At 40.5% G+C, this 14,297-nt stretch overlaps 1 protein-coding gene across 1 annotated transcript; it reads right to left on the minus strand.

Moving 5' to 3' along the window:
- Positions 1–510: 510 nt before the first annotated feature.
- On the minus strand, positions 511–14,288 carry LOC140346870 (uncharacterized). Its single transcript, XM_072433090.1, has 36 exons — positions 14,205–14,288; positions 13,998–14,051; positions 13,761–13,814; positions 13,563–13,616; positions 13,437–13,481; positions 13,316–13,360; positions 12,465–12,572; positions 12,306–12,359; positions 10,839–10,892; positions 10,713–10,766; positions 10,401–10,508; positions 10,102–10,155; positions 9,907–10,014; positions 9,779–9,832; positions 9,654–9,707; positions 9,018–9,071; positions 8,886–8,939; positions 8,690–8,797; positions 8,415–8,468; positions 8,136–8,189; positions 7,755–7,808; positions 7,612–7,665; positions 7,331–7,384; positions 7,045–7,098; positions 6,911–6,964; positions 6,497–6,550; positions 6,286–6,339; positions 6,150–6,203; positions 6,052–6,069; positions 5,919–5,972; positions 5,753–5,815; positions 5,026–5,191; positions 4,829–4,935; positions 3,790–3,870; positions 3,533–3,715; positions 511–849 (listed from the first exon to the last, which is right to left on the minus strand). The coding sequence occupies exons 1-36, from the start codon at positions 14,286–14,288 to the stop codon at positions 694–696; spliced, it is 2,568 nt and encodes an 855-aa protein (XP_072289191.1). The 3' UTR covers positions 511–693.
- Positions 14,289–14,297: the final 9 nt, after the last annotated feature.

Here is a 14,297-nt window from a genome sequence, read left to right on the forward strand (position 1 = left end):
TTTTAAATACTGTACATCGAAGAACGGTGACAAAAGAGCCCTTTACAAAGATGAAGCACCATCAATGCAGCATAAACAAATCTGAAAGCAATACGCAATACAATTCATATATCAGTACACGTTTATTTACATTTTATTGGATAGATTGCTGACCCTGACATGTGACTCCTGAGAAAGAACAGATTTCCCCTGTAAAGCTGCACAAATCTTTGGATAAATCATTTGACAAGAGAAGATTATTCATAGCACCAATTTGCTCCTGGTTCATGAAAATAAAACGTTATCATTATGTTGACAAGTTAATTAATATAGACAATAATCAATAACATCAATAATATGCAGATGATAAAATTAAACCAAATATATTTACAACAACTAATATACACTATTTACATTTCCATCGTATTACTTCAAGAATCTTTTTTTTTTTTAACTTTTAATAAATAGGCACATATTGGTACATCAAACAAAAACACTGACATTTTCTGTAAAGTATTATTTGTGGAAATTTAGGTAAATATAAAATGAATCTTAAATCTTTTACAAACCCAAAATGTACAAGTCAATACCTTTTATGTGTTTGAATAGGTAAAAGCTGTTGGAAATATTCAGTCTTTGGTCCATATCAAATATTTTGGAGTTAATCTGACAACTCAGGTCCAAGTGCCTGAAAAGTGGGCTCACGTTCTGGTGCTAGCTGAAGCACGCTGGTCCCACCGTGAAGCCAAAGTCCTGGGACACTTGATAATTTCCAAAAACGGCAATGTCCCTGAGAGGTAGCAACTCAAGGTCTTCACTCTCAAATTCAAAAATAGACTCCTGTGACGCTGCGGCCCGATCTCCTGAGGGCTGCAAAACATAAAGGAAATCGTATGTAGTTTTCATCATTTTAGATTGAATTGTGTGCCAGTCAGAGAGACAAAAAATTCCGAGCAAAACTGGAAACTGTTTCAATTGCACATGAACTCTGAAGTATTGCAAAGAGAGATGTCAAGATTATTTGGTCAATCATTCACAGCATGAGTAATTGTTAAAAATTGTGCAATCAGGCCAATCAAGGCAAGCAATGATTCACCAATTAAAATCAGCAGCAGCTTCTTTTAGAGGTCTGCACATGCGCTCTGAGGACCACAGCCTCAAACACCATGCATCTATATTCAACCCCATGGATCTACGCTCAACCCCATGGATCTATGCTCAAACCCATGGATCTACGCTCAAACCCATGGATCTATGCTCAAACCCATGGATCTACGTTCAAACCCATGGATCTACGTTCAAACCCATGGATCTACGCTCAAACCCATGGATCTACGTTCAAACCTATGGATCTATGCTCAAACCCATGGATCTATGCTCAAACCCATGGATCTACGTTCAAACCCATGGATCTATGCTCAAACCCATGGATCTACGTTCAAACCCATGGATCTATGCTCAAACCCATGGATCTACGTTCAAACCCATGGATCTACGCTCAAACCCATGGATCTACGCTCAAACCCATGGATCTACGTTCAAACCCATGGATCTACGCTCAAACCCATGGATCTACGTTCAAACCCATGGATCTACGCTCAACCCCATGGATCTATGCTCAAACCCATGGATCTATGCTCAAACCCATGGATCTATGCTCAAACCCATGGATCTACGTTCAAACCCATGGATCTACGCTCAAACCCATGGATCTACGCTCAAACCCATGGATCTATGCTCAACCCCATGGATCTATGCTCAAACCCATGGATCTATGCTCAAACCCATGGATCTACGCTCAACCCCATGGATCTACGCTCAAACCCATGGATCTACGTTCAAACCCATGGATCTATGCTCAAACCCATGGATCTACGCTCAAACCCATGGATCTATGCTCAACCCCATGGATCTATGCTCAAACCCATGGATCTATGCTCAAACCCATGGATCTACGTTCAAACCCATGGATCTACGCTCAAACCCATGGATCTACGCTCAAACCCATGGATCTACGCTCAACCCCATGGATCTACGCTCAACCCCATGGATCTATGCTCAAACCCATGGATCTACGCTCAAACCCATGGATCTACGTTCAAACCCATGGATCTACGCTCAAACCCATGGATCTACGCTCAAACCCATGGATCTACGCTCAACCCCATGGATCTATGCTCAACCCCATGGATCTATGCTCAAACCCATGGATCTATGCTCAAACCCATGGATCTACGCTCAACCCCATGGATCTACGCTCAAACCCATGGATCTACGTTCAAACCCGTGGATCTACGCTCAAACCCATGGATCTATGCTCAAACCCATGGATCTACGCTCAACCCCATGGATCTACGCTCAAACCCATGGATCTACGTTCAAACCCATGGATCTATGCTCAAACCCATGGATCTACGCTCAAACCCATGGATCTACGTTCAAACCCATGGATCTATGCTCAAACCCATGGATCTATGCTCAAACCCATGGATCTACGTTCAAACCCATGGATCTACGCTCAAACCCATGGATCTATGCTCAAACCCATGGATCTACGCTCAACCCCATGGATCTACGCTCAAACCCATGGATCTACGTTCAAACCCATGGATCTATGCTCAAACCCATGGATCTACGCTCAAATCCATGGATCTACGCTCAAACCCATGGATCTACGCTCAAACCCATGGATCTACGTTCAAACCCATGGATCTATGCTCAAATCCATGGATCTACGCTCAAACCCATGGATCTATGCTCAAACCCCATGGATCTATGCTCAAACCCATGGATCTATGCTCAAACCCTTGGATCTATGCTCAAACCCATGGATCTAACTACGCTGAATAAACCTGTGTGGGAATCGAGGATGTTTGCATGTTTTTGTCTAACTGAGCATGTGCAAAGGAGAAGAAGAAACAGCAGCGCCAACTGAAAACAAGCTTTTGTTTGAAGCTAAGGCTCTGTTCACGTTTCTAATGATTAGACATGAAATATACAGGCAGTATTTTAATAACATAGAGCGCTAATTTGTGTCATTGTGAGACCATTTACTAATTCATTCAGTAATGTTTCCACGTATGTGAGTAGAGAGGGAATGGGTTCAATACTAACTTTTGCATGTTAGTTTTTTCACCTCTGTGTGCAAATGTTATCCACTAAATATCAAACATCCCAAGTCTGCTCGCCCAGCCATAAAAGTAAGCTACTACACTAATGGTTTCTGCTCACAATAATCATGATACTACAATTTGTGTTCAATGTTTTGTTGTTTGTGTTGCACCGTATCACAAGGCCAAGTTCCTATGTCTGTAAATGTTGTTTATCGACAAATGGCAATAAACCCTATTCTGATTCTGATTAAATATTGTTACATACAGTTACATACTTGTTACAAATCTACTACATTTTCTAATGAGGAAATTACATTTGTTTAACAACAGGAGATTAAGTAAAGACCAGGGAAATTGATCGAAAAGTTGTACGTTCAGTTAAAAAAACACGTTCCATTTAAAACACGACTTCCTTTTTCACTGAAGAGCTTGTCACTGACCTCACAGTCCTGGAGAGTGGAGAGGTAGCTCTGGATCCTCGTGTCGGATAAAAACTTGATTTCTCTTTTGTTTCCACTCTGTCTGCTCCCCGGCCCACACGAATATCGTACGGTCTGAGAGGACGACCCGCTGTGGAGTCTCAGGAACCTCAGCTGCACCACGTCCACATCGGGATATTCAAACTACGAGTACAGGGTTTAGAGAGGTGTGACAACAAGCTCGGCAACACACGGTAACACATTTGTCCTTCACTCACCTGGAAGCCATCTTTAAATGCACTCAGCCAAAAGAAGGCCAAACCAATGTCGGATTCTTTAAGCCAGGGTTTAACTGGAACCTGCAGATTTATTGTAATGAGTAATTTATGACTTTACGGTTATCACTATCAAACTGGTGAAAACGTTCTATAGAGTTATGCAGTAAATTACACACATACTATATTATATTTAAAGTCACTATCATTTCCAAACGTTATCTTTGTTCTTTGTGGAAATGGCAAAACATGTCAACAATCAAAAATAGTTTGACTAAAGTGATAAAATGTGAATAAGACATAGATACAGTCTGTTGATTTATTTTCTGTTTGCTTAATACGTTGTTCATATTTGAGGTTTTCTGCACATATATTTACTAGTTCAAGTAGATGTTGAAAGAAAATAATGATCTCGTTGGGTTTTACCTGTATAAATAAATGATAAATACATTAAAAAAATACAGATAAATGATGGCCAATGTAAAATTGTTCATAATTGAGGAATTTCAATGCATTCAAAACAAAACATATTGGTGTCATATCAATATTGCGATATTTGCCATAGTACGGCACTACCTGGTATCGGATTGAATAAAAAATCAGTGGTACCGCCCATCACTATAAGAAACACAACTTCTTCCCTCTTCAAATCTGTTTTCAAGCCACATCTAAGACATAATGGAAGTAGTTGACACAGTGTTACTACAGAAAAGTAAACTGATTTGTAGATGTAGAAATACTGTAAGTGGCACCCACATCTGCCTTTACAATCCTTGGATAACCATACACATTAATTTTGGGCCCTTCTCTATGTCTGTATTTGGCACAACATATATATATACTGTATGTATATTAAAGACTGCATTTGCTCTTACAGTTGTTGAACAGTGGGAGAAAGAGCTGTTCTACATTTAAATGAATGGACTGCTTCTCCCACAGAGTTAGTGAGCGTGTTCCATCTAACAGGACTGTATCTATAGATCATTCTAGTAGAACAGAACATAAATATGATTTAAGTACATAATTAAAACTGGATGCACACCTGAGACTGAAGAGGGGACAAGCAGGTCTTTGGCTCAGCTGTAAAATCACAGTAAACCTGAAAAGCATCCGCTGGACTTCCCTGGTTTGGATCAATGAAATACATCCCTGAAAGTAGAATTGGATTTGATATCAGCTTTATTATTATGTTTGTTGTTTGTGATGACACTTTTCTAATACAGGTCCAGTCGGTCTCACCATTCGTGACATTGGGTTGAGCGAGCCACAGCTCCAGGCAGGTGGTGGCCGGGTGTTCTCTGGTGCCCTCTGGAGGATCAATGAACCAGCGCAGGTCGTTCTGCAGCGAGTCCAGCAGAGTCTGGACCATCAGGTGGTTAGGTCTGTCTGACATGAACATCATCTCCTGTGAAAGAGTTCAAACACAACAAAGTATCAATGTAGATGGATTTATTTGATGTGAACTATTCTCGTATTTGACAAACGTGAAGACGGAAAGTACTTGTTGTTCATTGGTTTACTTCACCCAACTGAGTAATCAACTGAATTTTAATCGATGTGGGATCTATTGACTATGGCCCGTGTCGTCGACAGGTTTAGTTTCAGGTCCAGACTCAAGTTTTTATGTTTTTGTAGTTCAAACTTCAACATTTGAATTCCTTTGTGGTGAATTGCACTGGACTGGAAATACTTCATGTTTTGTTTCAGACTTTCTTGTGTGTTTATGAACGTTGATATTAAACGCCATTCTTTTTTCTTGTTAATGACCAAACCTTTTAAATCAAATTGAAAAATGAAGTGGTCGATTACAGGGAAAAAGCCAAGCCCACTCGCAGACCCTTTCACGATCCAACACACTGGAAATTGGATCACATAATTCTCATCATTGGCTGTGAGGATGCCGTGTTATAATAGAGCGTGATGTGATTCAGACAGACGTGAAAGCATTTAGGGCAGAGGCACTTACCTTCATCTGATAGAGTGTGCGGTTCAGAGAAGGCCCTGGTGGTCCGGGTCGCCCTGGAGGACCCTGGCAAAACCAACAATGATATAATTTACCAGCTCGCCCACCTGACCTTTTCGAGCTGTTAACAGAAATATGACCCTTTGTCACGGTACCAGATAAAACTCACTGCTTTTCCTTTCTGTCCTTTACGTCCCTGAACTCCTGAAAATCCTTTAAGCCCCTGGTGGGAAAAAAAATAGGATGAGAAAATAATCTTTTGCCAAGGTTTGTGTGCAAGTTAAATTAAGCGTTGTACAAACCTTATGTCCGAACAATCCCTGTCCAATTAAAAAAAAAGAATGAATCAATCTAGGACACAAGTATATTGATGAATTCACGTAATTTATAAGCGACTTACAGGTAACCCAGGAAATCCACGAGCCCCACGAAGACCAGGCGGGCCAATATCTCCCTGGAAAAAACAATGCACTTACTATTATAAATAATTATTTCCATATTGAGCGACGCTAGCGATACGAGTCGTCTATAATCACCTGTTCTCCTTTCTGACCAATCTTCCCTCTGACTCCACTGGGGCCTCTAACTCCCTGTAAAGTTATGAATAAACTATTTCAATTACAAGGAGCCTTTGCTGATCACTTGGTTGTGATAAAAAACAGATCCAATCAGTGTATCGTCTTCAGTTCACCTACTTTCAACGTTTCATGACTTTTGACAACATATAAAGACAGGCAAGAGATTCACCTTCAAACCATCTCCGCCAAAAGGTCCTGGAGGTCCCATTGCTCCTGGCTCGCCCTGTGTACAAGGACATGAGTAAGTAGAGTTTCATGTTAAAGGACCGACAAACCATGTTATAATGATATTCTTCCATCGTTGTATTGGTTGTATTTGGATTGACTCACACACGTCTAAGTAATCCTGTATTTTCCTGAGAGTTTCTGTATTCACTTACCCCCTATCCCTGCCCACTGCTCTGTATATTATTTGCAATTATTTAAAATTGTCAAATGGCAATTTACAACAATAAAAATAAGTAAATAAAATGTTGCTGCTTGCGATAGTGAAATGTGACCTTTTTACAAGAACAAAATGGAAACAAAAATGATCCACGTTTGTTGTAGGCAGATTTATATACATGTCTTGTCTTTATCATACCTTAGAGCCCGGTCGTCCTTCATCACCTTTTTGACCTTGTGCCCCGCCTTTTCCCTTTAAACAATAAAGATTACTTAAATGAATGAAGGAACAGTGTGTAGTATTGAAGTAGTGATAAGTATGTCATGTCGTACATGAGGGCCTCGTCTGCCCGGTGGACCAGGTGGGCCAAGGATTCCAGGTTTTCCCTGTAAATAAAAGTAAATAATTATGATGTGAGTTCAGTCTTGCTGAACATATATTGTACTTAACTTACTTCTATATTTTAAGTCTATATTTTGTAATATTGTTATTCATAGTTTTATGTTTCATCTTTCTCGTTCTTAATTTGTTTAACTTTGTTCACTGACAATGGCAATAAAACATTTCTGATAAAAGCACGAACAGCAATAATTCCAGTTCCAATGTACACACACCAACCTTTTCACCACTCTTTCCTTGGAGGCCTCTACTTCCTGATTTTCCCTTTTTACCCTGTTAACAGAGTCAGATTATAATGGTACAGTTAAGTCCAAACTTAAAATATAAATGTCTGAAATGAATGTAAATAATTGTATCATCATAGAGAAACATAACATTATTTTTTCTATTCATATATGTTATGATATATAAATCATATTAATATAATTTATTATCAGGCTTCTAAATAATTTGTCTTTGTCTATTGTGTGAATTGTTTTGGGCTGAACTGTCAATCATACCCTCCTCCCAATGTGTCCATTCTTCCCGGGACGTCCACTCTTGCCTTCACTGCCCTGGAGTTCACACATCACCAAAAACACATGTTACATAAAGTCCACATCTAGCATAAAAAAAACTATAAAAAACATATATAATAACTGACCTTTTGGCCTTTGACGCTCATTTTCCCTTCCAGACCGTGAAGACCCTTTGGTCCCTAAAGGAGAGGAACAAAGGGTATTTAAGGCTCATATTTATGCAATATTCAAGCACTAGGACTGAAAAACATGTGGCTGCAAAATAACTCCAGACATTTAGTTCCCATGCACAAAATCTAAAAAGAGCTTCAAATGTTTCATAGATTCAAACTGAAAAATATCACTTTGTGTTTAGCTCGGGACAGTGAGATGGACTAAATATACGACGCAACTGAAACTGTATGAAAGAAACCGAAACACAACTCGACAAATGTTAGATGATACATCATTCTACATTGTGTCCGGTTGCATTGGCTTTACGCTGTACATGTGTGAGCGACACTCACCAGAGGACCACGAGGACCAACTGGACCGTCCGGCCCCAGGTCACCTTCTTCCCCCTGAAAATATGCATTTAACATTTCTATAATCAGGTTTATCTGCTGGATCACTCTGTAAGAAGATTAAAGGGCCAGACAAGAGCTGACCTGGATCAAATTGCTCTATGCTATTAATAGACAATAAGTTGTATTGTTTATCTCAATGTGGATTAAATAAGAAGAACAATATGAACCTTTTATAATGTACTGCAAGTGTAATGTAGACGGCCTGAAGACTTACTGTACCTTTGGCCCGGGTGGTCCTTTCTGTCCTTTCTGCCCTGTTAGTCCATCAGAGCCCTAAAAACAATTTAAAGATAAATAAATATACATTTAAAAAGTTCTGTTATATTTGAAAAGCACAAGCTGTGTCCATGTTGGCTACACTAAAACAAAGCACAGAATCATGTAGTGCCTACGGCTTTTTCACAGAGCGGCTCCAGATACTCGTTTAGCCATGACCATAAGTCTATTGAGAAGTGACATATTGTTAAACGCAGAACAACTACTACAGTACACACCACGTCTCCTTGCTCTCCTTTAAGTCCACGTTCTCCACTCGGTCCCTGTGGTCCTGAAAAACCTTTTGGACCAACATTCCCTGGTCTTCCTCTGTTTCCAGTGGTCCCCTGAACACATCCAAATGACATTCATAAACTGATATAGAGTCAAAGGGAAACAGTGATCTAAAATGAGGCTGTAACATCCTTTTCTCACTTTAGGTCCAAGCTGGCCCATTTCCCCTTTAAGCCCTCTGCGTCCTGACACTCCCTGTATTTGCAGTGCAGACATTATTATTCACAAATATACAATTTACAATATAATGCTGTACGCCTCAAAGATTCATACCTTTGGACCAGGTATTCCAGCTTCTCCTGTCAAACCATTTGGGCCTCTTTCTCCCTGGAAATAAAAGATTCATAATGAAAGTGGATTTGAAGGGCTTATAATTGAACAGTTATCTATATTTATTATCAATGTGCAAAATATCAATAGTCAACATAAATTTGTTAAAGGTCACATATTATACAAATCTGTAATCCTGTTAACAAGCTCTTTTGCCTCTGAGCGTCACAAAAACACAGATTTGAGACATCACAGAACTCTGGGGGTCTCCTGTCCTGTTTTTAAGTCCATGAATTATCACTAGACTCATTCTGAGCATTTTTGCATTCAAATTGTATTCATTACAACTAAGCCCCTACATTAGCATCTCGGGGGCAAGCTCGCTTTTGTTTTTTCCCTGTAGAGATTCTTTCTGCTGCCAGTAGATGGCGTGCTAACACCAGTCCTGACGAGGGAATGCCTGACTGGTAGAAAGTTGTGGGCTTTAAGTTCTCAAATACGAAAAGCCAAATCAGAGACACTCAACGGCATGTTTAAAGGCCAATAACACTACAAATAATAAATAACATGTGTCCTTTAACAATTCTATTCAGAAGTCTAGAAATGATCAAGAGGTTCACAACAAAAGTTAAGGCCAACCTTTTGTCCTGGTTTTCCATCACGACCTGAAAGCCCCGAAAGTCCTGGAAAACCCTTTACAAAAGGATCAGAATTGTTATTTTTTTATTTGACATGGGATTTTGCACGTTTCTGTTGCGTCTCACCAATTTCCCCATCAATCCCATTGGTCCAGTCTTCCCCCTCAGACCAGCAGAACCCTGGTCAGAACAACATGGATACAGTAATGCAGACCAGAAAGAAATCAATGCAATTCCGAATCTAATAAATTTACCATTACACCGGGATAACCCTTGTCTCCTGCAGTCCCTCTTGGCCCCTGTTTTCCTGGCAGACCTAGAGGGCCACTTGATCCTGTCAAGCCACGAGCTCCTGTGCTGCCCTGCGAAAAAAACATGGGCTGATAGAATGAAGAATAACTGGAGAATTGACTTAGAAGAGCGATCTTTAAGTCTTACTGTGAACATACCCTTGGTCCAAAAGGCCCGGCATCTCCACGTTTTCCAGGACCACCAACTCCTCCCTGAAAACAACAACAACAACAATAATAACAACAACTGATTATTAAATCAGTCAAATTAATTCCCCAAACATATTATTTTGAACATAAATTCTGATATAGTATTTCTCCTTGCAGAAAAGGAGGGTCTGAGAACTGGGAATTCTGGGACATTTGCTGATTTCCTATGAACAATGCAACTGCTGTTGTGATTTCGAGAGTAACAAAAATAAATTGAAAAACTGAAAGTATGAAGCAGTTCACCTGACCTCTTTGCCCCTGAGCCCGGGTTTGCCTGACAGCCCCTGCGAGCCCTGAAGACCAGAGTCTCCCTTTAGGCCTTTGAGTCCATGTGGTCCTTTGGCTCCAGGAGATCCCTATAATGTATAATGGCAGAAATATTATTAGTGACGCGTGCTGGTCTCATTTAATAATGTTAGAAAGAGAGCTCAAGCTAAAACAAAGCAGTGCCGGTTTGTGGCTTAGTGTGTGTAAAAAAACCTGAATATCCAAGATTACATAGATAATTTACCAAGTCTTTTCTCCAAATCTGTTCAAATTTGCAAAGGAAGTTGACATACCTGGTCACCCTTTCTTCCAGATTTTCCTTCTTCTCCAGATGAACCAGGCAAACCCTAAAATAAACCCACATACAATGTCAATCTGAGCTAGTTGTGTTAATACTAATACTTATTGTGTCCACTAACCTGCAGGCCATCCAGCCCAGGTGAACCAACATCTCCTGCAGGACCAATGACACCCTAAAACAAAACACAACAATAAAGTCTTTTTAGTGCTTTATTATACTGTAATTTGTCATTTGAAAGTGTAATTGGTTACATTTTTTATTATTCAAAAACATCTATGTGAAGTTGTTTTTTACCCCATTGTTGTCGCTGGGAAAAAACGCACTTACAAATATCCAAGTCTTTTTTATGTTTACAGAAACCATTAAAGAAGTGATTAGGCATCACTGGCACTGCCCTAAATAGGTTCAGACACAATCTGGAAGACAGGAAGTACTTTGATCCGATTGGTCTCAGACCACATGGTTTGACCTGTGGGGTGCCTCAAGGGTAAATCCTAGGACCACTTCTATTCAACCTATACACGCTGCCGTTAGGTCAGTTGATGCGTAATAGTTGTGTGTCATATCACAGTTACGCAGGTGACACTCAGATCTACTTCTCGCAAGTGAATATGGACCAGTGGATGCGCTTTGTCATTGTATCCAACCGATCAGTGTGTAGATGCAAAATAACTTTATCCACCTAAACTCAGACAAGACGGAAGTCATTGTTTTTGGCCCACAAAAACAAAGTGTTAGCAGATACCTACAGTCTCTTGCTCTAAAACCTACAAATCAAGTGAGAATTTTAGGAGCAATATTGGACCCAGATTTGAACTTTAACAGCCACATCAAATCAATCAGTCTCATCAGCAGCATTTTACCATTTAAGAAACATTTCCAGAGTCAAAGGTATGGTGACTAAAACAGACTTAGAGAGATTTATCCATGCGTGTGTCTCCAGTAGATTAGACTACTGTAACGGCCTGCTCACTGGCCTGTCCAAACGAGCTGTAAAACAGCTGCAGTACATCCAGAACGCTGCTGCTCAGGTCCTAGAACCAGGAAGTACCATCACATTAGTCCTGTTCTCAGGTCTCTGCACTGGCTCCCTGTGGCTCAGAGAATAGACTTTAAAGCAGCTCTGCTTGTGTACAAGTCTCTCCATGGCCTAGCACCAAAGAACATCTCGAACATGTTATGGCCAATGAAAAATCTTGGTCTACCCCCACTCACAAACCCAGAAGATAGCTGTGATTCCTCTCGAGTGGGGGGAAACAGGGAAGCGTGCTGCGTCCGTCTGCTCATCCAAGGGGAAGGATAGAGACTGTTTTCTCGCTAAAGAACACTTTGGGCACATATACAAGGAACCAATAGCACTGTAAAAAGGTTAAAGTTCTGATTTTGCATGATATGGGCCCTTTAAATGTATTTTAATGTAACTATTTATGCTTTTACTCTCTCTATTGTGAGTTGTTTTGTAATGTATTTTAATGTGTTTTATTGCTGTAAAGCACTGGGTTTTATTTTGTATGAATTGTACTGTATAAATAAATATTGACTGATTGATTGATTGATTGATTGATTGATGACAATAATAGTTTACCTTCTGTCCTTTGTCTCCAGCTGCACCCGTGGCTCCTCTGCCTCCTGCTGTTCCCTGGTCAAATAACAGATATGTCTCAATCAATCTGAGAAACAAACCTGTAGAGAGCACCATGTCGGTAATATAAATGAAGGAGGAAGGTAACAGGTACCCACTCACTGGAAACCCTCTGGTTCCCAGGGGCCCCTGTGTTCCCAGGGGCCCCTGACTCCCAATGGGGCCTGCAGCTCCGACAGCACCCTGGGCCCCTGGACGTCCTGGAGGGCCCTGAAAGAAAGCAAATATGTACGATCGGTTTGATTATATCCTGACTATCCTATGACACTGGGGGCCATATTTTGCCCCTGGAGGAAGCGATAACGTGAGCCTTTTCCAGGGGGCGGTTCCAAGGCACTATTTTGCTCCCTTGCCGACCTTAGCGCTGGCTTGAAGAGGCTTGAAGTGGCTGGACTTGGCCGCTGGAGGCTGGAGTGGGATGGTGCCAGTCCATATATGGTGTTAGTGTTTGATCCAATGACTGTAAACTGTGGCATTCAACAGCACCAACTGTGGGATAATAATTGAAATACAGAATCGGAGAACTGCTTTTTTTAATTTAATTCACCTTTGCAAAAAGTAATAAGTGTCCAACGCAGGAGGTGGAGGTGTCCTGCAAAGAGCTTTAACAGCGGAGTGTGTATTCATTATTCATTATGATTATCTTGTCCATATAGAGACATTAACACTATACCCATGCACTGGTTTTGAAGTTTATTAGTTACGATTCTGGCCTTTCACAGAATGCACCCGACCACACCCTCGGTTTACTTTACTCCACCTCACATTTTAGCATGACCACGCCCTTGTTTAGAATTCCATCCCCTCCCCTGTCAGCAATTGCACCAACTGCAAGATGAGATGAAATGAGCTCTGCTGCGCCCACGATATGCACCTCCGGAGGCAAGATATGGCCCAAAATCTTACAAAGAGCAACAACATTTTCATGTAATCTTATTCAGAAGGACACTTACTGGCTGTCCCCTAACCCCCTTTGGCCCCACTGCTCCTTGAAGGCCCTGAATAAAAGTACAGAATTTAACAGATGTTTTTCTTATTAATTATTATCTGAAAAGTAACAACAAATGTTTCTACCTGTGGTCCAGGGGGGCCTCTCTCACCAACAGGGCCACGCAGACCCTGCAATATTATGGATTTAAGGCCATTTTAAATTAAATCAACAATAAATTTAAAAAACAAATACATGCAGAAAAAGCTCACTGGTGCTCCAGGCTTCCCTCTGCTTCCCAGGGGCCCTCTGACTCCGGCATCTCCCTGGAGTTAAAAGAAAACATTGCATATTGATAAAGAAAAGGACAGATGATCCAGGGAATATTCAGCCTAACAAAGCTTCCCTTGTTTGAGAATAAAAGGGTTTTGTTTGAGTTTGTAACATTGTAAGCAGTATTCATGTCTTACTCTTGGTCCCATGTGGCCTGGTGTCCCAACTGGACCCACTGCTCCTGGGTAACCCTGGGGACACAGCAGGTGTTAAAGGGGACAGTATTCAAATGATTTATTACAACACAATATCTAACATTTGATGGTCTTTATCGTGTTTGTGGTATTTCTTCAAACACTGAACAATTCAACCATTGAATGTAGGATATGATTTGTTCAAAAGCAAACAAACAGTTAAATACAAAAGTCACTTACATACATGCCCACTGGTCCCTGGAGGCCAATTAACCCCGTTTTGCCAGTGAAGCCCTGAAGACAAACATAATGGGAAATCTGCTGTTCATATCATAACATTTTGTATAATATTAAACAATGTAATTGGTCAAATAATTACATATGAGATTAAATTACTATACTATATGATATCATGTTATAATATAATTTAAAGTATTTAAGTCTTACCCTCTCGCCTGCACGTCCAGGAGCTCCATTTGACCCTGAGCTCCCTGGCTGCCCCTGTAACAGTAAAAGGTCCTCTCTGAGCATTCAAGTGTA

This window comes from Eucyclogobius newberryi, unplaced genomic scaffold (assembly GCF_026437365.1).
Source record: "Eucyclogobius newberryi isolate DKJ021-1_F unplaced genomic scaffold, fEucNew1.0.hap1 SCAF_6, whole genome shotgun sequence".
In the NCBI taxonomy this organism is placed as follows: Eukaryota; Metazoa; Chordata; class Actinopteri; order Gobiiformes; family Gobiidae; genus Eucyclogobius; species Eucyclogobius newberryi.

Coding starts and splice junctions, on each gene's coding strand:
- LOC140346870 (XM_072433090.1), bottom strand. CDS start 14,288: ATGCTCAGAGAGGACCTTTTACTGTTACAGGGGCAGCCAGGGAGCTCA. Junction 10,509..10,712: donor CTGGAAGAAAGGGTGACCAG/GTATGTCAACTT, acceptor TATACATTATAG/GGATCTCCTGGAGCCAAAGG. Junction 5,192..5,752: donor GCACACTCTATCAGATGAAG/GTAAGTGCCTCT, acceptor ACTCTTTCACAG/GAGATGATGTTCATGTCAGA.